A 24875-nucleotide genomic window follows, 5' to 3' on the forward strand; every position below is an offset into this window, starting at 1 on the left:
GCAAGAGAGGAGATTTTCAGTTTTTCCTTTGTTCTTTGTCTGAAAAAGGACCTGTGCCAGAAACCCTACCTCTCTAAAAAGTAGAATAAATAAGCATTAACTTATGTGATGCGCGGACTTTGTTGTTTTCTAACCAGTGTTTATCAAGTTTTGATGTGTGTGCTTTTGTTTACTCTAGAATTTTCTTTTGCATCACCATTATATACAAAGTTTTGGGCCATGGTGATGCCAGATCACTGTAAAAGTCCAACTGACAATAGACTATTGATGTGGAGTCCACATCTGCCCGAGACCAATGTATCTTGTGTTGGGACCTAGTATTTGTGAACTACAGTTCGGCCTACATGTTTAGTCAAATCCTGACCACCTGTTTCTTTGTTCTGGAGACAAAGGAGAGCCTCCAGAACTCAGTCTCCCAGGGTGCTTCAACTTCACACCTAGGTGTTAAAACTGCCCCTGGACACAACTTTTAACCACTGTTGGTCACTCTGGGCCCCATGACCCATGAGGTCACCAGGCCAATATAAGCCCAGTTCCCTCTCCCTTCCTTCTCTTTCGACTCAACTCTTTCTACTCGCTTCTCCTGGAGGAGGGGTGTAGATCTCCAGCTCACACAGCCAGGGAAACTTCCTCCCTATCCAAGCTCTACCAACCTTCAAGCAGGCCTGCCTGGAGCAGACTGCTAAAACCTTCCAAAAGGCAGCGACGCGGGAGCCTGCCTAAGAACTTCAATTTAAACAAGTGTACAATCTGTACAATCAAAAAGTACTTACAGTATTATCTGATTAATAGCTTGTTTTTTTTTTTAAATCATCTAATCATCATAATCTAATTTCACACTAACTACACTGTTATATTATATTATATATTATTGATACCTGATCAGAAAATAGTGGTCAATTCAAACAGATTGCTGTGACACAGAGAGGAGGATTCATTGCAGGGCTGCTGTGTTATATATACAATACAATATATATATTACACACACAAACATAACTACTGCATAAGGGTGGCTGCGGTTCAGGAGGTAGAGCAGATCGTCCACTAACAAGGTTGGCGGTTCGATCTCAGTCTTCCCCATTCTGCTTGCCTAAGTATCCTTGGACAAGATACTGAACCTGTAGGTGTGAACTGAATTGTCGTGACTGTAGAGTGTGAGAGCTGTGTGATAGAAAGTGTTGCACAATGATGCACTGTATGAATTGTAAAAAAAAAAAGTGTTGTAAAATGTACACTGTAAAATGCTTTGAGTGGTCATCAAGAGTAGTGCTATATAAGTGCAATTAAATTAATTAAGTTGTTTCATCTTGGAGAACCTAAAAAAAAGGCGAGTGAGTGTGGGTGGATTAAATGAGTGTGTTGTAGTAGCCTTTTCCCTGACCGGCAGAATCCGTATATTTCCGCTGAAGAACTTGAAGTAACTGTTAAAATGAACATGAACTTATTTCATCACAGGAGTAAAATGTATTTATGAAAACCACTGGGAAATGTATTTTTGCATAGGCACGAAAAATATTAGTAAGGATATTAGTAACTGTAACAACAGACTGAAATGTTATTTTAATATTTCTTCTCCCTCACACATGGCTGTAATTTAAACAGAACATATACAATGGCCGAATAACCATGTTAGATGAGGCAAGGAATAACACCATGTTACAGTAGCAGTGCAGAAATCCATGTCATGCTTGAATGAAGATGAAAAGTAAAGTAAACATTTCTGTCTTCCAGTTCTGCTTCGTAATCTCAGCACTCCAGGAAGCTTTGGCTTCAAGTGACCGGGCAGAGCTGTTGTACTGCTGTAATACTAATTAACTAATTAACACATCAAATTTGAAGATTGGTTGATGATCCTGTGCAAGGATTTGTCCAAGCAGCTTGTTTTCTGAAGAGTCTGTGCTTCTGCCAGGTGCATCACCGTTGTTGAGAATCCAAGAAGAGACAGACAAATAAGAAAAACAGAACTGTTCAATTAGTCACACACGCACACAAACATATCAGAAGAAATGAAAAATAAAGTTTCCTTGCACTTATATCACACTAACATGTTGTACTTACTCGATTCTTGTTGTTCTGGGTTTGTACCCTCATGGTTGAATGCACTTATTGTAGGTCACTTTGGATAAATGCGTCAGCTAAATGATATATAATGTAAAAATGTCCCTTTGCAAAGTCAGTATATATAGAAAAACAGAACTGTATAGTGACTCACACAAAACAGAAGAAAAGTTCCAAAACAGACGGTATATATTGCATTACAGACATTTTCAGCAGTTGTGGAATGTTCTACGGTACAGACGCACACGTTCTCATTTCATTCTAAGGCAGAGACCCAGGGAACCATGCACAGCTCTTAAGGCCCGGTGAGGAGACGCCGCAAGCAGTGTGAGAGAAAGTAGAAATGTAGAAACCCCCCCCCCCGCCTAACTACCATTCTGACACCACCACCCCACCATGCCTTCGCCCAAACCTACGTCACCACCCAACCCACCCCCTGCCTCCAAACAACAATGTGCACTTGTCAAATTAAAAGAAAATATAGATGTATAGTGAATTTTATTGTCTTACACTTTACATTCTAATAATCTGCTGCTTCTGAAGCTCTACTTATGGCTGCAGGCACCGGTGATGCCAAGGAGCTTGTATGCTTTGCTTAATGATCTTCCTGCAAAGCCCCTGGCCCCCACTTTAATAAGAATACACCGTGGACACCACCCCTGTCTGCGGCATTCCTCCAGCAGCTCTGCATACTTCTCCCTCTTCCGCTCTCGTTGGCCTCCTCCATCATTTCTTCCCAGGGCACCATGAGCTCCGGCATGGCCACGTATAGCTTGGATGTCTCTGATACCAGCAGAATGTCTGGCCTGACCAGGTGCCACCTCTCCTTGCCCTTGATTCTGTTGTAGTGGATTGATGGGATGCTGCCTAGACCCGCTTGGCCAACTGCCATTACTCCCACCGGGCGTTATGACGCAGCCTAGATTCTGTCCACTGCCTCCTGGGACGTCCACTTCCTGCCTATTGCAGCACCTCCCTGGTTTGGGTAACCCTGAACACCTCACTGAGGCTCTTTAAGTTTAAGCCTGATACTGTTGCCATATAGGGCAATGCTGCTCAGGCTTCTTGGTAGTCCCAACCACCTGCGAAGGCAACCACTTATCCTCCTTTCTAATCCCTCGACCGTGGTCATTGGAAATTCGTATACCAGCAATGGCCATATATCCAGGCTTTAAATTTACCTGGCAGCCCAGATATGTCAACTGCCGTCAGCCATCCTTCCAGTTATACTGTAAGTTGGCATATTTGGTTCTAAACATTAAAAAGCTTTAAAATTCTACTGATGTCCTGTGAATTTGCTTATTATACATTAAACGAATAAACAAATGACTTTCATATATTGTTATTCTACACACCAAATAATATATTTTATATAGACATTGTACCTGCCATTTAACATTTACTTGCTTTTAATATTATTAACTAACTATTTTGCCTTGTCTGGAAATGATGTCTATTTGCAGTAATACTTTACTATTGCACAATATACACATTTCCACAAAGAAAACCAAGTTCGTCCAGGTCATGTCAGAGAATCCACTCCTCAAAAGATAAGTGTACTTGAACCCTGGCAACTAGATCAAAAAGCCTGATATTCCAAACTCAGGAATATGTCAGAGAAACAGTTACCAAATACAGACGGGCCACACACCTCATCTATAAAACGTGGAACATGTGTTTATCTAAGAGAAGCGCTCCGTAAGGACATTGTAAACTACCCAAAATGTTGTTTTCACAAGTGTAAAGTGGTTGCAGATGTCCCACCATGTCTGCTGATGAAGGCCAGAGGTGAGAAGCAGAACCAGGGCTGGCTTCTCTCTCCAACATGACTGAAAGCTGAAGGAGCAGCTCTCCCTGTGAAACGCACAGGAGAGGTAGCGGGCCAAGAAGAGATTTTCATAGTGTCTGCAAAATAAATCATTTGTATTTGTTCTGGAGAGGCACTAGAGTAATTTGGCATTGTTTGTGAGCAAAATCCAACTGCAGTTGAATACCTTCATTTCTATGGTGTTCTGACACAATGACGATATGAATTTGTTTCCATCACCTTGTCATCACACCGTAGGTGGTCGATTTTATCACAGTATCACAAAGATATTTACTTTTCTATTGAGTGTTTGGCCAGGCTTGATTTTTTTAGGTTGCTTTTTCTAACACACCATTGGGAGAAGGTAAAACCATACAAATCAATATCATACCACACAGGGTGTAATATCTGCCTCTCACATTATTTTTTACAAGTTTCATTTTCAGGTTTATTGAAAAATTGGATACCCAAAATTTAAAGAATAAAAACAAGAGCACCTTTTCACAGCCTAGTCTCTTCACATCACCTCCAGTGCTATTTATTATAGTTGGGCAGGTGCACTATATAGATCCCCACACATTACTCACACCAGTTTTGCATTGCACTCCTATAACACTGTCAGACTCACGTCTTCAGACAGTTTACAGGATCAAAATTGATGCGGCAGAACCAGAGATGTCATATTTATTTATTCCATCCATTTTCTTCCCTGTCTAAACCTGGCGCCCCAAGCCTCTAACCTGAAGCAGAGACGAGGGGCGAGCTCCAGATTTCTGCTAAACTCACTTTTCAAATAAGCTCCAGATTAGTTGAAGCTAACTCAAGTTGCAATGTATCTGACTTGGACCCTCAAAAGCCACAGGAGGCTTTAAACAACTTAAATGCAGTACTGCTCCCTAAGACATGTAAAGAGACTTTGATGTGAAAGATTTGTCGAGTTCCCCTTTATCTGCTGCCATAAATAATTCTACTCCTTTGAAGGCTTTCCACTTATCTTTTGGAACCTCGTCCATCAGACACCCAGATTTAGACAGACAACACGTTTCGACCAGAATCCAGTAGTGATGTGTTGTACTGACAATACTGACAATATGGGTTATCTTGGGTATCTGTGCCACTCCTTGGCATGTATTAAAGATTTGAATTTTCCTAAACACCTGAGACCTGAGTTTGTACATTTATAAAGATAACTTGCAACAGAATTTGATTTCCCTGATCCTAAACATACAAAGTACTCAGTTCCTTTACTTAAGTAACAGGTGTCATCAGGAGATGACATTTCCCCCTGGCACCAAAAAACTTGACAGAGCAGATCACTTGGTGCTATCGTAGTTTTACTGGGGTCAGACGATATTATATCATTCCAAGTATAGCCTGAGCCCGAAGACGTGAAGCTCCAGGTGAATTCGGAAACAATAAAATGGGCATCAGGTGTGATAATCCTTTTATTTAGAGTAGAGTGTCATAAAGGGCGACAACCGACGCAACTTCTGGGGCACCTTGCAATATCCTAACAGAAAGAAGGGCATGTTTGTTTTTTATAACCCTCCATGACGGCTTTTGTTGACCAATAGGAGCACAGCTGACAGTCTGCTTGAAGAGATGAAATGTAAACATGGTGAAACAAAGTGGAATTGTGACACGGAGCAAAGGTTTTTAGGCTTTTCAGAGCACAAGGCCAATATCACAATATCATTCACACTGATTGTTCAAATTCTTGTCCCCGGAAGTCAGTCGTGAGCGCTTACCTTGCACTAATGTCAAGCATTTCGCAAAGGAGGGCAGATGGTGTTCGGTCAGGAAGGAACATACAATAAATGGTAAACGGCCTGTATTTATATAGTGCTCTTTTCTTTTCTTGATGACCACCCAAAGTGTTTTGCATTACAGTTTTGCCATTCAGCCATTGACACACACATTCATACGATGCATCTATGTGCAGCACTTTCTCCATCACACATCCATCACACACAGAGGCAATTTTGAGTTGAGTGTCTTGCCGAGGACATTTTGGCAAGAGATTATGATTCTATAATCATCTTATATGACACAGTGACCATCTTGAAAGACAAGATTACTTTGTAGTCTCACCCCAGCAGTACCTGAAGTTCTCAAACCCAAAATATCAAAAGGTACCACTTCAATACCCAAGACAAATAGTGAAAGTTGATGAACAAATTTTATTACAAGAACAAAAGTATATATTTTTTAAGTACAACTCCTACATTTTAAATTCTAAAAACAAAAGAATTGTCCCATTTTACATTTTGAAGCATCAATATCCATTCGAGTCCAGTTGTTCCATTTGTAGGTGTCAGGGTCACTATAAAAATATGAAGGTCACATACTTGATTTTCTTCAGCCATAAGCTGCTACCATTCATTTCAAATGGGCGCCAACATGTGGTACGTTTGTGCAGTGTCAGTTTTTGTGTTGATGTTGTAAGATGTCCAACCAGCCTAATACAATGGAGACAATCACAACAATTTAAAAGAATACCAAATCTCAATAGTTAAATGTATAGTAATAGTAATAGTATTACATATTATTGTTATTCTATACCTCCTCTCACCTTAATATGGTTTCATCTCATAGGACATTTCAAGGCTCATTCCTGAAGGGAGGAAATTAAAACAGGGAAGGGGGACTTTAGCTGAATCTCCTTCAGCATAAGACCTGTATTACTGCATCCCAGGAGAAATAATATACTTTCTTTACATGGACTTCAAACATTAACTGTGAGTATTAACTGCCCCTAAATCAGACATTCCTGTAGAGCTGTGGAGCTGAGGGCTCATACCAAACTCAGCTGGGAGGAGAAAAGAATAACAGCATCCGATTACTGTGGGTGTGAATATCTAGTCAACGTTATATATTATAAGAAGATAAGATAAATAAATTATTGATCCCTGTCGGACTGTTTAGTTGTTGAAGTAGCAAAAAAAGATAAGAAAACAAAATAAGAGAAACTTAAAATCTAACACATGCAAAACTGCCTCTAAACATTTATCTTAATGTCATTTTTGTGCCATTTGACTGACATTCATTTCCTGGAGGGTTATTTTCTATTAAGCGCGGTGTCTTTCATCATCCTTTTTTACCTCGGTATGTGTGGATGTGTTAGCGAGGTCAGAAGGTTAGTCAGAAGTCAAATGCTTCATGAAAAGGAGCTACGGTAAAAGGGACTTAAAAAAGTAATAAACAGAAGGAGGGAGTGCCAGTTTTTTGATTTACATGCTGTACACCAGCAGTGTTGTTATATCACAGCTGTCAAAAGCCGGTTGAGTTGCCAGAGAATGTGAAGTATCTGTACCACAGACACCGACTAGGCCTTCAGACATGAAGCTCATCAGACATAGGAGGTTTAAATGTTCAGCTTCATAGGTTCTAATGTAGATATCAAACAACAGTGCATCAGGTAACACTGGTCTACAAGACATGCATTATTGTCCACTTGGACAGAAAATAGTTTGTATTAATAGTTGATTGAATTGATAATCAATCCCAGGTAGCATACAGATGTGGGCCACTTCCGGCAATGATGCTACACATCTGGCCTTCTTGTGACCCGCACAAAATGGATGTGAGCCGAAATTGGTCCTCTTGTAAAGTAGAAACCGTGGCCCACATATCCTAAAACAAATGGCAAACATGTGGTGCTCCAGACAAGGTGTAATCTGGATGTGAGCCTTAAGTGGCCCATGTGGTAAATGGGGAACATGGCCAAAATAGCACAAAACAAGTTTGGTCCTCCTTCGGTTGACATTATTGCTATGGCTTAATTGTGGTCCATTTCTGGCAAACAGGAGCAGACCACCCACGTGCCATGTGGTTCAGATGTGGGATGAGCCAAATCTGTGCCCAAACTATTTGGCTATACTGGATGGTAGACTGTTTCTAGTAAGAGAAATCGCCATTGATGTCAAGGTCATTTTTATCTGTAGTGACAAGGTGGCTAAAGCAGGCCTATGCCATTTGGTACCAGAGATAATACGATACCATAACAGAAAAAGCCATTAAGCTTAAGTCACATTTTTTCTTTGCACACTCTGGGGCAATACAAAGAAACACACTACATGAGCTCTGTAACCATTCATTTAAAATCCATTATACACTCCTCTTTTAGCTCTGTTTTGGTCTAGTCAGGGAAAAATAATATATCTGGCTTTTTGGCTGCTAAATGAAAGTTTATCAGAGTCTCTGCGCAAAAGTGAAAGCGGACGACTTCTGCTGGGAACACAGGATGAGGAGACTTACGCCTAAAAACAACACAGTGAACTGAGAGAAGCCACATGGCATTTTAAGTCACTGAAACAGATTTTTTTACAAACACCTTCCAAAGTGCAGATTTCCAAAGATTTGTATCCGTGTGAACATGTAAAACAGAGCGTTTAGGAAACAATGACATCACAGCATGACAACTGTTGCTTTGTGTTATGAGCACGCACTAGAAACAACAACAATGGCGGCTACAGACCAGTTTCTCTATGTTAGTTTAGCACTGGGTCTAATTACAAGTGAGCAGCTAAATTTAGCATCACTGCATCACAATGCCGACATTCACCAGCGTCTGCCTCACCCAATATTACGTGGATCACTGCGATCTCTGGTATTTTGTCGGATTGTTGATGTAGAATTTATCGCCACCTTCTGGCCCAGCATACTACTGTTCGCGTAGAAAAGGACAGAGGGAAAACAAATATTATGTAGTGCAGCTGGGAGACGTGTATGAATCGGATCAAGCAGAGATAACACTGTATTTTGGGGGTTATTTGGGTGTAGTGACATTACTGGGTTGGATTGACATTACTGGGAAAAGCAAGCAATGTAAATCAGCACTTACTATGGAGCTAAACTTTGCACTCTCTGACTGACTAATTAGGGAACAACCCTCTGCCAAGTCTGTCAAAATCAGACACTCTACTTATTTCCTCACCATTTGGCTTCACCTACACCTCAGCAACAGAACATACTCTGAGGTTTCTGCGCTCATAAACAGCCAATAACTTTCAGTAAATCACTGCTGCAGCTCTGCAGATTAAAATAACATGGGAATGACAGCTAAATGACATCTTTTTTCTAGAAAGCCATTAAATAAGTCAGTTTCACATGGAACCATAGCCACACACACACACACACACAGCTAACATGCCAAGCAATACTCAGAGCTTCTCCTCATGTGTAGCATAGAGATTGAAATTCAAGATCTCTTCCAAAGGGTGACAGCCGTTGGATGTGTTGATTATACGGTTTGTTAATCCAACTGTTGCAGCAATATGGCTTTCTGGCACACATCTGACCTTCAAACTGCAATTTGATACGTCAATATAGCTGAGACACAATTCGAGCCGTACATCTGGCCTTTGATACCTTTCCACTTAACACTGTCAAACGCACTATAATTACACATAGTTTATGGATTTACGTTGACTCTTCATGGATGTGATTAATTTTGCTCTTGTAGTCGAGTGGAGGTAAACAATATCACTGTTTGATCAATCATCGCTTCATAATGTCTTGATTTATAGTTTCCCAGGTGGAAGTCAAAGTGCGGAGCGTCAGTATGCAACCCTCTTAGCACCGTAGCGTGTCCCAGTGTTTGTTATAATTATCTAACATTTGAGACGATCAGCAGGTTCCCATCCTTTGAGTCATAAGTCATCACTCAGAGCTGGTTCCAGGTCTGACAGCGCTGGCACGCACCCGCAGTCTGAGAGTGAGCCAGAGCTACTTCTGTATCACCAACGCCTCCGCACACAAAAACAACCTACACATACCTCCTCTGTGACTGTCCCTCCCTTTCTCTCGCTGCCTCAAGCTATTCATGTCTTCTCATGCTCGGTGGCATGTCAGACTGGCAAATTATAAAGCAATAACAACTATTTTGCAGTGAGCACAGTTGTTGTTTATCACACAGATTGTGACTGTGATGTCTCCTTTGAAAAAAATAAAAAAACTGTCACAAAAAAATGCAAATTAGCCCGAATGGTAAAAATACATTTATTCACAGACTGGATGGTGAATAAAAAGAGGACAAAACATAAAGGCAATATAATTCCTAACTTTCAAACAGGATACAAACAATGACGTTTTACACAATAAATCATTTTTTCACACACAACCAAATCAAATCTTCATTTCTAAATTCCAGTCAATACCTAGCCACAGAAGTGGTGTGCATTACATAATGTGTCAGGCAGTGCAGTGATACTCCCAGAGAACAAAGACTGGTTGTGAGGCTGTGGAGGCAGAAGGTGATATCAAGGCGCCATGTTTGTGCTGCACACCTTCACTGCACTGCCATCTTGTGACTATGAACCAACTACATGGCCTGTATTGATTTTTCACAGGACCACAAACTGTATATATATTATTCTGCTCAGTCCTGTTGTTGGTTTTAACATTGTACTCACAAAGGTAACCAAACACCATCAGTTTACATACTGATTGGGATCTTTTGTTGTGCACACTGTGAAATGAAGGGTTATTAATGACTGCTAAGGGTGAGCTCACTTTCAGTTTGCAGTGTGGAGCAATTTATCTATGTTGACGTATGTTTGGTTATGTATCCTGTTAGTGTCATTGTTGGCTACAATGACACTAACAGTTGATGGAAGGCTTTTGACAACGCAGTGTTTCCACTGAGTTGGTGCCTCAGCATCAACCAGGCGACATTCCAAAGAAGCATCACCACTGCAGGTTTTTCACACTCCTCAGTTTTTACAGATGCAGGAAATCACTTTCTGCAGTCAGCTAATTTAGCTGGTTGAAAGGTGTTGATGATAATGTATGTAAAGTATGATGACAATAATTCAATATTTATGGCTGTGTTACATTATTGTAGCAGTATTGTAATTCAGGGATCCAGGCAGTATAAGGCCAACATGAGTTTTTATTTCTTAGCAAAAATGTTGGTTATTTTATTAATTTATAATTTCCCGATTTAACTGCATATCAATATTATATAAAATCACATATCTGGTGATATGGAATTTAATTCACATTGCCCATCCACATTTTGCGTAGAACCTCAAAAAAGAGATAAGAGAGAACATCTAAATGGACTTTCAGCCTTAAAATATCTTTGTGAAGTTTTATAATGAGAATACGACGTTTGACAGAACCTGAAAAAAGGTTCTGTCAAACGTGGCTCCATCGGGATTCTGATTTACTGTATCATCACATCATCCACAGGATAAAACATTACAGTTCAGAGGTAGCAGGTGAAGGAAGCTCATTGACTTCATGTCCTCAGAAAATCTTCATATCTTGAAGATGCTGTTCATAGCTTTGATTTCATCAGTGGACAGAGGAGAGAGATTGTAGCCTCTCAGCTCAGGGTTACCTGCAGACAAACACAAAGACAGATATCTCACAGTACTGCTGGGATGATCAGGCATTTTTCCAAAAATAACATGAAGGACCTGAACTTTATCAACTGTTTTACCAGAGGAATAATTATTGAATTGAAACCCCTCCCTGTTTATTCCTCCAAGTCTGCAGCTATCTGACTGAACACAGACCAGACTCAGTTCCCCGCTCACTCTTCCAACAAGTGGACCACTGGGAGACATTTATAGTTTAACGACACATCTGCATCAAACAAACATCTGGAGACTGGACATTCCTCCTATGGAGATTGCAGAAATATTTCAAATGTGATGACAGCATTTCCCTGTTTGCTTTTCCTATCAACTTTGATGGGTCACAAAATTTCAAAGGACAAAGGTTAAAAGATGAACAGCCCTGTTTACAGAAAATAGATCAGATTGATCCTTTAGTTAGTCTATACAAGCTGAGGTTACAAACACATAACCACACATCATCCCTCTAGAGCTTATCTAAACATCCTCTCTGTGGAGACACTGATTTGAGCTCAGTCAGCTTATGTGCAGAGATCCAATTAGCATGATGCTAATGGTACTTGCATTGAGATAACAGGTCTAAACTGCACCACAGGTATTAAAAGAAGTCTAATCTCTTGTCACACTAATTGAATAACCATGTTAAGGCTGGATAACGTAGCAGCACACCACCGTCTACAGCCTTAAAAAGGACCTTGAAATCACTACATTAGACCTCGGATTTAAATCAAACCAAACAATCTCAAAAGTGAACTGAGCATTGTTGAATTCTGGAAATGAACTTACAACAACATATGCTACAAACACCATTATCAACATCAGGTGGGTAAAAGCACCAGTGTCTGTGTCTCTATCATTGTTCTCATACATTGCATTTGGTTTGGTTGGTAAGCATTGAGAAAGAAACTAAAAATACTGCACATCGTCGAACAATTGTATTCACTTTAGCTGCTTTGGTCCTCAGACTTTTATAAGATCACATTCGTGTATTCAATTTTAGAAAGCAGGGTTTTTTCAGAGTTCATGATCTGAGTCATCTGTCAGACCTTCTGGAGTGAAACAAGTTTCCCTCTAGGAGTTATTCGTTAAAAAGCAGAGTGAGTGTTGACACATAACTTAAGTAAGTATAATTTAACCAGACTGAATATAAAAGGAGGAAGACATGAAAGTGCCCCCTTAATGAAGACATGTTGATTGCCTCCTGGTGGCTGGCTGCAGTATAGGCCATAAACACTGCTCCCTCTATGCTTGCAGATGGGATGTTTGCCAGGTGCATGGCTCATGAGGGCTGTACTGAGTCTCTAAATTAATCCTGAGTGTGTTTCAGTCGTAACAGGCAATAAACAAATTAGAGTGCCATCTCCCATTCACTGTAAAATAATTGCTATTATTTTCCAGGTAGTAAGGGTGTGTAGTGTACACACGTGCCCGCCTATGTAAGTGTATGTTACCTACCGCTTGATGATTTACCTTTAAAATAATGAAATACTGCACCACTCGCATTAGAACGTTTCTGTTTATCAATTGCTCTCCACTGCCTCAAGATATCAATGCACCAACAATGCACCTGACCACACCTCATTTTAGGAGCAACACGCCCATGGGTGCTGAGTAAAGTTAACTTGCTATTTGAACAATGCGAGTGCTGGTAAAAAATTGCTGGCCTGAAACTATGCCCTTGCGTCATGCCTGGTGCCGGATGTAAGATGGAGTCCAAAATAGAGATGGACTGTGGCACACTCCATCGCTCTATGGTTCCTATGAACTTCTAGCATCCCCACCCATCACAACTTTCACCATCACTCCTCTAAACAGTGGCAGAATGTTTCACAGAGGTGTATAGTCAAACCAGTGTGTTGACATATCTGGCTGTAGGGTTGCACTACATTGTGCAGATGTTCACTGTGTTTGTGTCTAAGTTAAAATATAGAATGTTAAGCTGGCCTAATTGCCCATATAAACTTTTTTTGTTTGTTTTCCTACAGAGTTTATATATTCTCACAGCACCTCAGTGCTGCACCTGAGTTCTCACCACAACCTTCAGCTGATTTCAGACATGCACTGAACTCTCCTGATAATCTCCTGACATTCAGGCTGTACGAGACGGCATATGCTCGATTGAGAGGGTCCGGAGTTCCTCCTGCCAGTGAGTTGCCTAGTGAAAACTCTGGATAATGTCTGAATGAGCCCATGTGAGAACACAGCAGCACATCCTCCATAGTTCAAGTCTAAAAACGGCTATAAAGGGGAAATTTGGCCGGTCAACAGGAGAGAAATTGAGAAGAATGAGTGAGCTTTAAATTAAATTCCTGTCTTTATACTAAGCTTACTGCCTCCTGTCTTTTTATTCTCAGTCATGAGTGTATTTCTCAAAAAATTATATCTTTTCCTTTATCACTTTGTGTTTCCAGCTGAACAGTGAAGATGCTCTCCATACCTTGCATCTCATTGAGATGGTTGACTTTTGATTTCAGTTCTTTACGAAGGTCGTTGATCTCCTTCTCCAGCTGCTCCTGGTCTATGATGAACAAAGACCAGAACAGGTTTTGGGTGATCACGTTTTGCAATGATACAGCTGCATGTTAAGTTTGGGATGATTTCATATTTAGCTGATATTGAAGTGAAAATAAATAAATACAACCCCTGCAGCAAGTCCGCCTTTCTTCAAATGTTACTTTATATTTGATCAACTACAATAATTAACTAAATAAACAACAAATAAACTAATATTTATTGTGACATGTGTAATGTTTGGGCACACATCCACCGAACCACTAAGAACTTCACTAATAATAAGTTGAACTGATAGGACTTGCCAGTTGATGATAGTTCAAGAGCCATTTAATTCTGACACTTCACAATTGTAACAACAATCAATGACCACATGCTTCTGTAAGCTAATTACTGCCCACAAAGAAATAGATTAAAAGATACACAGATCCTTTTAAATTTATTTTTTAATGTATTTTAGAAATGCCAAGTTAGGAGAACTCAGATGTCAAGACAAGACATGCTGTGCATGTAAGACAGCAGTAAATACTTTCTTATCTCATGAATAGAAAGACTAAAATAAGCATGTGCAGGACACATCAGAACAGGTAGGGTACTAAGCACTGACTGAGAAGGGTCCGCAAACTTTTACTCATTCCACAATTGTACTTTCTTTTTTTAAGTCTATGAAATAACAAGTAGCAAGGGCTACTTCTGTGTGAAGAAAGGCTCATTGTACCATCTACTGCAGGTTGTTCTACTTCTTTCACTTCAAAAAAGTGTCCAAACTCAACTCATAATATGCTTTGTAGTGAAAATGATATAAACTGGTGGTTTTTACCTTTCTCAATCATCTCTCTTGTCTTTGACTTGGGGAATTTGATGAACATGTTTCCAAAGCAAACCTTCACTTTCTCTGCAAAAGACAACAGTGGTTCATTTAATTGTGCATCTACAACCAATATTACAACTAAAACAATATTACAACTAAAGTGTTGTTTCCACGTAGGGCTGTTGCAATATCCCAATAGAAACAATTATCATAATAAAAAAAATGACCAAATTAATTATTGCTGTAATATTGTGTAAATCAATGTAGCGCTGCTTAAATAATTAATGTTTCTTTCTATCATGATGCAATAACTATGTGGTCACATTCCAACATGGCGTATATTAGTGATTATTTCTACCCTATGTGCAGAGTAAAACTCATCTCTTTCTGTGAGAGCAGTGGAGACACAGAAACAGCTGATTGAGGCGAAGCTGCAACCTCAACATTACCAAACCTTCTGTTGATGATGAGGCGTCACTCACTTGAATCGGACATTTCAGTTTTCAGTGCGGTCAGTGCCTCTCTGTTCTTGTTTCTCTTTGAGTCCAGGTCCACAATCTGAAACATAGCAGAGCATGGTATTTGTCCACATTACACAGAAGCAAATGCTGAAATGTCTTTGTGCCTTTTCGTTAGGAAATCAAGTTTATGGATTGATGAGTAGAACATAAATTAACAGTCATGTAAGTTGGTAATGCTGTATCAAAGATAAATATGCCACATTGTCAACATCAAACATTATCTCTATAAAACAATGTTTCAGGTCTGACACAGCAGCATGTCTGTGGAATACATGTTTTATCATTTGACGTTTGTGATATTTGTGCTCCTTCATATTGAGGTGGGAAAATTATTAGACACAATTTCAACATAATAAAGTTAAACAAAGTTTAATAAAGTCCAGGTTAGCTAATGAATCCAATTCTGTGGCAATCACGAGGTTGTGCATATGACAGCCCAGCAATTTTTCTTTTTGCTAAGTGGTTTTAATGTACGGAAAATGTATTTTACAAATGTCTACAAATCACTCAGGTGGATCTCTGAACTTCATCAGGAGCGAGATACAATCACAGGCAGGGAGAAGTAATGTGTTCTGTCTGAGGGTTAGGAAAGAAAGACCTTCAGCCTCAAATCAACAAGGAACAGGTGGTGGGATTAAAGTTAGCATTAGTCACCAAGTATTTGGGTTATAGTTGGGCTGTGTTGTATTTGTTATGCCATTTCATTTTCATTCATGAATTCTCTTCTCTCAGTTATTTTTCCCCAGCAGACATTTGGACTCGTCACAGTAGTAAAGACTCAGGGGTCCCATAGTTTACACCAGTACTGCAAACCAAGCTAGTTAGCTTAGCTGCTAACACTGTGAGTTGCGGCGCTTCTGGTAGCTGGTGTTTCCTCCCCCCCCGGACACCGTGCTCTGTATACGCATCTGTACGTGTTGGGCTACCTGTTGTTTCGTGGTGAGGACATCCTCCGCTGCTTCCTCCACTTCTGTCAAGTACTCTTCAACAGCGTCCATGTTGGCTGTGTCGCTACAAAAATACGTCCGGTGTGAAACAACGACGCTTTACTTCGCTCACGCTGTGTGTAAGAAGACCCGCCCTGCCCTGTCTCTGACTGGCTTAGGTTTGGACATCAAGAGTGCTGATTGGTTAGGATTATTGAAGGATATCAGGGTTAGCCAATCATAGATCAGCTGCCAGAGAGCTGCACAGTAATAATTCCCCACACATTAAAACACACAACTCTCTTACACATGTATCATGGTTGTTAAATAATGTCTAAAGAAGTAACCACTATTCTAAATTAAAGCACACAACAATCATCTCAAGAGCACTCAAGCAATCAGACCATGACGGTGTCTACTGGACAAGCATCTGACTGACACCACAGACCAGACCGACACCACAGAACCTCTTTGGAGAGACCTGAGGAAGAGTTCTGAAGACACTTTCCATTTCAATCTGACTGAGCCTTAGAGGAACTGACACAAAGAATGGCATAAACTGCCCAGATTCAGGCGAACAATACTTGTAGAGACGTTACCTATACGGTTAATCAAAGCTGTAACTTCTGCCAAAGGGCCTTCTACAAACTAGTGAGTTAGAGGTGTGTGTACTTTTGTAAAATAGGTTTCAGATTTTGATTTTCTACGAACTAGTGCAGTGCCTGTTCTAAACCTGCCTGTTTGGAATAGGCTGTTCTCTCAGTCTGTTCAGAATGATTCCTTGTCATTAGTGAGTCCTCCTCAAACCGTTCTACGACATACTGACACTTTATATTGTTTGTGTGCAGAGCTTTTTGAAAAGCCTATGATGCAGAGTGAAGTTAGAAAACTTTGTATTGATCCTACCTGGTTTATCTGCAGTGAAGATTTTAGAGTCAATGTTTTTAATAAAATGAGACTGAATTTGTTTCATTACTTTTCACTTGTGTGACTTATATATACACATTTGAATGGTTTAATTCAACTTTAATTGATGCTGTTATTTTTTCATATATTGCATGTCAAAATACAAGCTCTGTAATTCAGCTCAATATAAAGCATTGTAGCAAGAAACAAACATTGTGCTTTAACTTTAAAGACAAATTGCCAAAAAGGAAAGGATTGTGTGAATGCTGTTGCCATGATGGAAATCTGCACCCGTCACAGTTCAGTCCGTCACTGTCTCAGTCCGATATGGTGAAATAAAAATAATCAAATCATCAAAATAGTCTGTTGGGACAGATATTATAGGTCACAGGCTGCCATTTGACGACTGCTGCTCTAGTTTATCCAAGTATGTAGAGGAAGACACGTTCATCTCAATCCACAGACTGATGGCCCTGCTCTGCCCCCACTGACTGCAACAGAGCACTGGTCGCCTGTTGATTAAAAGTCTATCAATATTGAAGTATTGTGCGTCCAAATTGCACCAAACTCAGCACTGCACTTCCCTGGGCAATTAACAATACACATGCCAAGTGTGAAGTCGATTAGTCGAACAATTCACAAGAGATATGCATTCCACATGCAGACAGAAAGACCTTTGTGGAATTAGGAGGTACATTTTCAAAAAAGTCACACGTTTTAACTTTTTCATAGAGGATTATTAAGTGTAGAATGATCGAAATATCCGTTAAAACTAAAACTACAACTTCAGTTGTCAACAACTGAAGGGGACTGGGATGAAAATAGAATTTAATTAACTCTTCCCTCCTCTGCACGACAGCGACCGAAGAGATGTTAGTGAGAACATCCAGCAGACACAATCAAAGAGAAGGTGACAGAAATAGAGCGGTAGATGTCCTTCCCATCCCTTGATTGATCCACAAATGTCAGAGATAAATCATTTCATAAACCAATCAGAAAGCCTGAGGAAAGGGAAGAACGAGGCCTACATCATTAATTTCCCACATTTTTGTCACTTTAAGAAATTGCACCAGTCAATCATAATTTGTCAGTAACCTTTAATAATGTTTGTGATGCTTTTCTGTTTGTTGAGTGGCAGCTTCTTCATTCACATCACAAGTAAAACTGTAAAAACGTTCATACAAACATACTTAATGTATTGTGCTCAAGAGGGCTTACTGGGTTAAATTAAGAAGAAACTAGAAAAGTATTGATATTAATACCCACATGCACATAAGAGGTATGTAACAACAAATAGTGCCGCACAGCTTTGGATTAAACATAATTATGTATTTATAATAACCTGAGAACAGAGAAATATGGCAAAACATCACATTCTCGAACTAAATCTTCAACGTCATCAGCTTGCTACTCTTTCCATCAATACATTCAAATAATGAAAATTGTAAACATTTGTAGAGTGAAAATACAGACTTACAATCAAATCCTAAAAGTGAGGACTGTAGCTGTAGCATTCTGTTTCAAACTACAGAACTCAGGTTGTTGTTAAGTAACAAATCCAACCTGTTTTGGTCTGTTTGGCCTCGGAACAGGAGGGAATTTGGACCCAGGTAAATTGTCCATTATTGCAGTGACAGCATCTGGTTTTATTTCTTGTTCCTTCAACTCAGCTTCTCCCCTTCGCTCGGTTCCTCCTCTTCTACACTCAGAACCACTCCGTCTTTTCTCCAATCCGTTTTGTCGTCTCTCTACTCCTCCACCTCTCCTCTGCTCCGAGTCACTCCTTTTCCTAGACCCCCCTGTCCTGTAATCCAACACATCCCCCCGTGCTCCAACACTCGAGTCCCTGTCGTCGGAATGAGGCTTAGTGTTAGCACCTTGAGCCGGGTTGCGGATGTTGCCAGAGGCTTGCATTCTCCTCAGGTGGCTGTTGGCCCTCACAGGGCTGCTTAACCTCTGAGCTTGGGAGACCATGTTCCTGTCTGAGGAGTGCACCCGGCTCTCACTGTAGCTCCTTTTTGGGAGCGATGCAGCCCCTCTGTGCTCCAGCGTGGGGCTCAGTCTAGAGGGACGGGTGCGGCAGCGGGTGGAGCGGCAGCACGACGTGTTACAGGTGGAGAGGCGGATGCGGCACAGAGAGCAGCCACAGCCAGAGAGCAGGGTAGAGTGACCGGCCAGGGTAGAGAGAAAGGTGAGGGGGAAGGCACGCTGACACTGTAGGATACACTTTGGAGAGCTGAGGCGTGACGAGGCAGCAGCGGGTGACCTGTGGCAGCTGGACGTTACATCTGACACAGCAGACCTGCCGCTCTCCTCCTGGACAGTCTGGATCTGACGCCACTCCAGCTGCAGCAGCCTCTCCAGGTACCTTTCCAAACATCCCACTGGCCTGGGCCGAGGCGCCCCCAGGCCCTCCATGTTGTAGAAGAGAGCCAGCTGACTGAGGTTCCATGAGTTAAAAGGTGGAGGAAGGAAGTCTGGGAAGTCAAACCCTCTGCTGCCTTGTTGTGTGGGCCTGTGGCTGCGAGCAGAGCAGTCCTCAGCCTCAGGGACATCTGGCCTCAGATCGAGCTGTGGAGGAACCCGACCAGAGAGCAACACAGGAACTCTCTCTGACTCAGACAGGTCGGTGTCACTGTCACTGTCTCCGTGGCTGCTCAGACCCATCTCTGGCTTTGGTGATTGTCTGTCCAGCAGATCGGGGCTGGATTCAGACAGGTGGTGGCAGGGAAAGGCTGGTGTGTGTCTGCCCCCTCTGATTCCTGTGTGCTTCTTCTCCCTGTGGCCGGAGCGCTGAGCAGCTGGCTGCACCTTGGGCTCCATCCCGTCTTCTGCAGAGGTAGGTGGATGGGACTTTGAGTCCAAGGTTCCCTGAGCACTATAAAATAAACATTGTTTTAACCCAACTCTCAGGAAACAAAGAATTACATCATATTTAAAATACACAAACATCTCACCTGTGTTGACAGGTGTTGCATTTAGTCTGCGGGGGGTGGGGCTTGTGCTTTCTTCTTTGCTGCATTCTCTGTGATTACAGAGAGACACTGTTACACCTGCACACATTTGAACAGTTCATTCAACACAAGTTCAAACTAAGGCTGCATGGTAAAATGTTAGATTATTATGTTTCCTCTGCATTTGTTTGTTAGACGCATTACGCACAAACTACTCAACCTATTTCCATGAAGGTTTGTGGAAGGATTCAGTATGGGTTTGAAAAGAACATTACATTTGAGTTCAGATCCAGATCAGGGGGCTTTAACATTCAAAATCAACATTTGTGTTGATTTCTCAGATAAATATTCATAGTTCTTGAAGAAAACATAGTTTCATAAGGGGACTCTATGACCTTAGTGGAGGTATGCACCCGGGTGTCATTCTAGTTTTCTTTGTAAATGGATCACATGATTCATTTCTCAGTTAATCTCTTAAGGTGCTTTCAGACATCTCTGGATATTCTCCAGAAGGGCTGTATCTGAGAACTCAATTGTCTCAGTGAGAGCCTCCAGACTTTCTCTGGAGCTTCTCTTCCCAGTAACTGCCAGAATGTCTCAATGAGCCCATCAGAGAAAACAGCAGGAGATCCTCCAGAGGACTCACTGCCAGCGAGTGGGTGTGTCGATTCTAACACATGACAGATGTAAAAAGAAAAATCACAAAAAGAATACAAATTCTCAAGATGAAAAAGAGGTGCCATACATTTGAAGACACCAACAAAGAAAGAGAGCTTTTGGTGATAAGGGCAGACACCGATGTTGATGTGATGTAAAGAAAAACACATGATCTCTGCAGCAGAATTTAAATATATCACATCCTGCCACTGCCTGCTGCACCTGAACACTCCAGAGATTTCTGTGAGAATCTCCTGCTGCGTTGTTCAAGAGTGAAGAGCAAACTTCGGACAATGTCCGGACCCAATTCTGTTGACATTCTCCAGGGGTCTGAAAATGGCTTATCTATATATCACATTGGAAAAGCTGATATGAGAGAATCTTTTTTCTCCCTTATGATGAATTATCCAGCTACAACCTCTGCTGATTCATTTTTAGTAATTCACTATTGAATAATGAACAATGGAGCCATATGTTTTAGCTCCACTTTCACACTCACCTTGTCGTTGTTATTCTCCTGACTTGGGAAAATGTACTGTGGCTGCACTGACTTCCTTTGTGGCTGGTGCCTTCTTCCCATTTTGTTGCTGTGGAAACAAACCCCCCCCCCCCCATGTATTAAATATTAAACACAACCGCTGTTTAATAAAAAAAAAAGAAAAAAGAAAAAAAGGAACGATAGCAATGAAATCCACAAACATGAATGTTTACCAGAGCCGCCGACATGGCGGTGATGTTCTGTAATAACCATAGACTGAATATACATAACACTCCGGATGAGGAACAACGAGCGGCTCGACAGGAGCTCCCCGGTCTGTCTCCACCATGGACGATAACAACATGTAGGATGATGTGAGACTCTACCTGGGATCATGAGGCCTGTTGTTGCTCTTCGTCCTCCGGCAGCTCTCCTGCGTCTCCCCGATCCGCACCCTGCTCTCCACCAAGAGCTGGGGCTGTGGGACCCGCTCCTGCAGCACTGAGCCCATCAGCACCAATGACAAGAGCCGCACAACACGTCTGTGCTGATGATGCCAGTGTGTGTGTGTGTGTGTGTGTGTGTGTGTGTGTGTGTGTGTGTGTGTGTGTGTGTGTGTGTGTGCGTGTGTGTGGTGGGGGCTGTGACGAAATTCTGTTTTAATTATTTAATTATTATAAAATTCAGCTGCCGTCCAGCAGAGAGCGCCCTCATCCAAGAGAGAGGTGCAGGGGCGGACATCTCAGCTAATTGTTGGGGGGGGGGGACAATACACAGAGATATTTCTTAAGTTCCTGAGGTTGGCAGTGTTCCATAAGATGGTAGTTCACATATGCACAATAGTAACATCCATTCTGTGAAATAATGGTAATACTATTAATTAGATTTAGTTTTATCCAAGCCGCAGATCTCCAGTCTAGAGCATTATGAAGCTTACCAGACACTGAACATGTATAACAGCATTTGCTGTTTGTGTGTAATTTATACAGTAATAATTCGCTGTGGCAGCCATTTACATGCAGTAAGAAAAAAATGACTTTGGGTCAATCAGTCAAATATAAAAGAAAAATCCTTACTTGATCTGTAAAAGATCAAGTATATTGAAACCAGCAGTTTAAGTGTAACCAATCAATCTGTATGTGTACTTGTGACAGCAGATTGCCTATAGGATGGGTTAAATAGTATTTAAGGTAATACATAACATATTAAAATGATAAATAATTAGATGAATAAATACATTTAAAAACATTTATTCTTAGACCTAGCTTTCAGTCATCTAGCCTATTGTTACTTTCAGTGATCTATGACTTAGGGCTGTGCGATAAAATATTATCAATTAAAGGGGACATAGCATGCCCATTTTACCACAAGTTGATATGGTTCCTTGGGGTCTTAATGAAATGTCTGTAACATACTTTGGTCAAAATACCACAAGGATCATATAAAACAGCACCCTTTTTACCCTGTATAAAACAGCCCTCCACAGAGTGACCTGTTTTGAGTGCCTGTTCCTTTAAATGCTAGTGAGCCAGCTCCCCCCTCCCCCCTCTCCCCCCATGATTTTAAATGATATAAATTACATATTTTATATGATATAAATTATCAAATATGCATCCCATATGGGGGGGGGGGGGGCAAGGCCATGTAGGGAGATTTCCAGTGCCTTGTTATGACACAAAACCCAGGAAGCTCAATCGAGTCACTCAAGCATGACGTTTCTGACTTAGAGGAACCATAACAAAACGTGCGAGTGTTTTTTCCCCAGAGTTTTTGGGTTGGTAGACATGCCAGATACCCACATTAACGTGTAGAAGCACTAACAAAGTGGAATTTGCATGCTATGTCCCCTTTAAATATCGCACTATACTTTTCAACATTAGCCATACAACAAAAGTACAATATACATCGATGTAATGCTTATGCATTACTCAAGCACAGTGATAACACACAATCAATCTATCTCTATAATCACTGTTTGTGATTCTCAGCTCATATAAAAGATCTTCACTCAGGAGCTAAAATCTGTCTTTAAACTTAAAATAATAATGTGATAATTACCGTCATAATTATTTATATTGCCTGGTAGGAACATTTTCATATCAATCAATCAAATTTTATTGTAACCCTTACCCATATTCACAAATCAATCAATTTGCCTCATTGGGCTTAACACAGTACAACATCCTCTGCCCTTAACCCTCAACAAGAGTAAGGAAAAACTGCCCCAAATATAATTTTGTCCATATCGCTGCAGTCGTAGGATGACTATTCAGATCTTGTTCAAAGTATGAACACAATAGTACAGAAATACTTTGTTTCAAGTAGAAGTCCTGCATACTAAGAAGGATTAGGATTAAAGAAGGATAAGTACAAGAGCATTAACATCGATCAGTATATATATTATTTTAAGGCAATAGACACTGAGGCAAGGCTGGGTTGATTTGTTGACAACCATGTTGCATTCATCAAAACAAGATGATGAATGGGGAAAAGGGGAAATAGTGGCACAAGAATATGAAATCAGATCTTGTACTTGCAGTGGACAACTTACTTACTCATACACATAATGTTACTGCACAACAAGCCATACACTAACCTCATATGTATATATATGTGTGTGTGTGTGTGTATATATAAAACTTTCCTAACTGCACCTTCATATTTCTTAGGAAGAAGTACTACTTTTGAATGCATCATGAGTAAGATGGAACAACAGTAATGAGGAGGTCCACAGCAGCAGTTTGCTCAGCAGTTTTCATTGATAAGCAAACATGATTAGAAATGTTACATTTCTTGAAACTCTTCCGACCTAATGTAAGCCATATTAGAAATGCATACAACCTGTTTGAAATGCCACCTCGTTTCTCAGACACACTGATGATGAAACAGTCTCAGGAGTTACGTGATCTAGCTAGAGACATGCTTATTACACATGGCTCAGTTTAATTAAAGTTGTTAATGTGAACAATTAGCATGTTAAGACTTTAACTCATTCAATAGTCACTAGTGAGGGAACAAGTCTGGAGACATGACTACAGGTCAGTGCTGGTGACAGATCTCCCTTCACGTGTCTCTTCTGTCAGTGTCCACAGACACATCCGTGCACACAGGAAGCTGGTGTCCTCTATAATGTGGTTTAATACTCGATGGTCACTGCCTTTGTCTTCAGGTATTCGTTGAGAGCATCTTGTCCTGTTGGAGAAACAGAGACTGACAGTGAGTATGGATATGAATCAAGAAAGGCCGGTGTTCGCTGTCCTAACGCAACACCCCACAACAGCTTTCAACAAATCAACAATAAGATGCAAAGAAATAAGGGGTTTATTTGTTGGATACTACAAAAACTTAAGGTTCCATGTAAATTCTTGTAAACTGCACACAAAGTTATACATTCCAGAGGCTGAGAAAAGCTGGATCAACACACTTAGCCGCTTCTCCACTTTTCTTTTGCAATGTTATGACCCACTTCAACTTTCAGTGTTGGCTCTCAAATCGCTATGAACATTTTTGCACTTGTTGTTTTTTACATCTTGAGAACAACATGCAACAGCGATTTCTTTCTTTGCATCGTGCAAGATGCAACACTGGCAAGACAGCAAGGTGAGAGAGCTTTTCAGATTCCTGTGTGTTTGTGACATGGAAAAACACAAAGGCAACTCCTCCACTGTCAATGGGAAAGAAGACGATTTTACCCACTTTTAAATAAACCAGTTTACAGTTAGTATAAAAGGGGAATTAGCATTTATCACTTCGGATTTTAACATTGAAAAAAAGATAGAGTGGAAGTTAAAATGAGGCTTCAGGAGTGGATTTAAACAAATTAAGTTAGCATCTTCCAAACCTTTTCAAAATACAATTTCCTCTTTTCCTGGACTATGTTCC

The 24875-nt window shown here is 40.7% G+C and overlaps 3 protein-coding genes across 6 annotated transcripts in view; all 3 read right to left on the bottom strand.

Annotated features, from left to right (window-relative positions):
• Nucleotides 1-9846: 9846 nt before the first annotated feature.
• Nucleotides 9847-16146, bottom strand: pdrg1 (p53 and DNA-damage regulated 1). 2 transcript variants are annotated; one of them, XM_034584366.1, is made up of 5 exons: nt 15999-16145; nt 15034-15109; nt 14561-14635; nt 13667-13747; nt 9847-11210 (listed from the first exon to the last, which is right to left on the bottom strand). In XM_034584366.1, the coding sequence occupies exons 1-5, from the start codon at nt 16068-16070 to the stop codon at nt 11128-11130; spliced, it is 387 nt and encodes a 128-aa protein (XP_034440257.1). In that variant the 5' UTR covers nt 16071-16145; the 3' UTR covers nt 9847-11127. The 2 variants fall into 2 exon arrangements, with proteins under 2 accessions (XP_034440257.1, XP_034440258.1); XM_034584367.1 differs by lacking the exon at nt 14561-14635 and having other exon boundaries at nt 10232-11210; nt 15999-16146.
• A 1562-nt stretch (nt 16147-17708) lies between these two features.
• Nucleotides 17709-21586, bottom strand: LOC117760923. 3 transcript variants are annotated; one of them, XM_034584342.1, is made up of 5 exons: nt 21380-21586; nt 21015-21102; nt 19862-19929; nt 18430-19782; nt 17709-18390 (listed from the first exon to the last, which is right to left on the bottom strand). In XM_034584342.1, the coding sequence occupies exons 1-4, from the start codon at nt 21502-21504 to the stop codon at nt 18450-18452; spliced, it is 1614 nt and encodes a 537-aa protein (XP_034440233.1). In that variant the 5' UTR covers nt 21505-21586; the 3' UTR covers nt 17709-18390; nt 18430-18449. The 3 variants fall into 3 exon arrangements, with proteins under 3 accessions (XP_034440233.1, XP_034440234.1, XP_034440235.1); XM_034584343.1 differs by having other exon boundaries at nt 19862-19957; nt 21380-21427; XM_034584344.1 differs by lacking the exons at nt 21015-21102; nt 21380-21586 and adding an exon at nt 20072-20203 and having other exon boundaries at nt 19862-20015.
• A 2149-nt stretch (nt 21587-23735) lies between these two features.
• Nucleotides 23736-24875, bottom strand: part of aldh1l1 (aldehyde dehydrogenase 1 family, member L1) — a 34673-nt gene continuing 33533 nt past the window's right edge. The window contains exon 23 of the mRNA XM_034584336.1: nt 23736-24185. Coding sequence (XP_034440227.1) covers nt 24130-24185 — 56 coding nt within the window. The 3' untranslated portion in view covers nt 23736-24129. The remainder of the gene's footprint in view (nt 24186-24875) is intronic.

Source organism: Hippoglossus hippoglossus, chromosome 5 (assembly GCF_009819705.1).
Source record: "Hippoglossus hippoglossus isolate fHipHip1 chromosome 5, fHipHip1.pri, whole genome shotgun sequence".
Classification (NCBI taxonomy): Eukaryota; Metazoa; Chordata; class Actinopteri; order Pleuronectiformes; family Pleuronectidae; genus Hippoglossus; species Hippoglossus hippoglossus.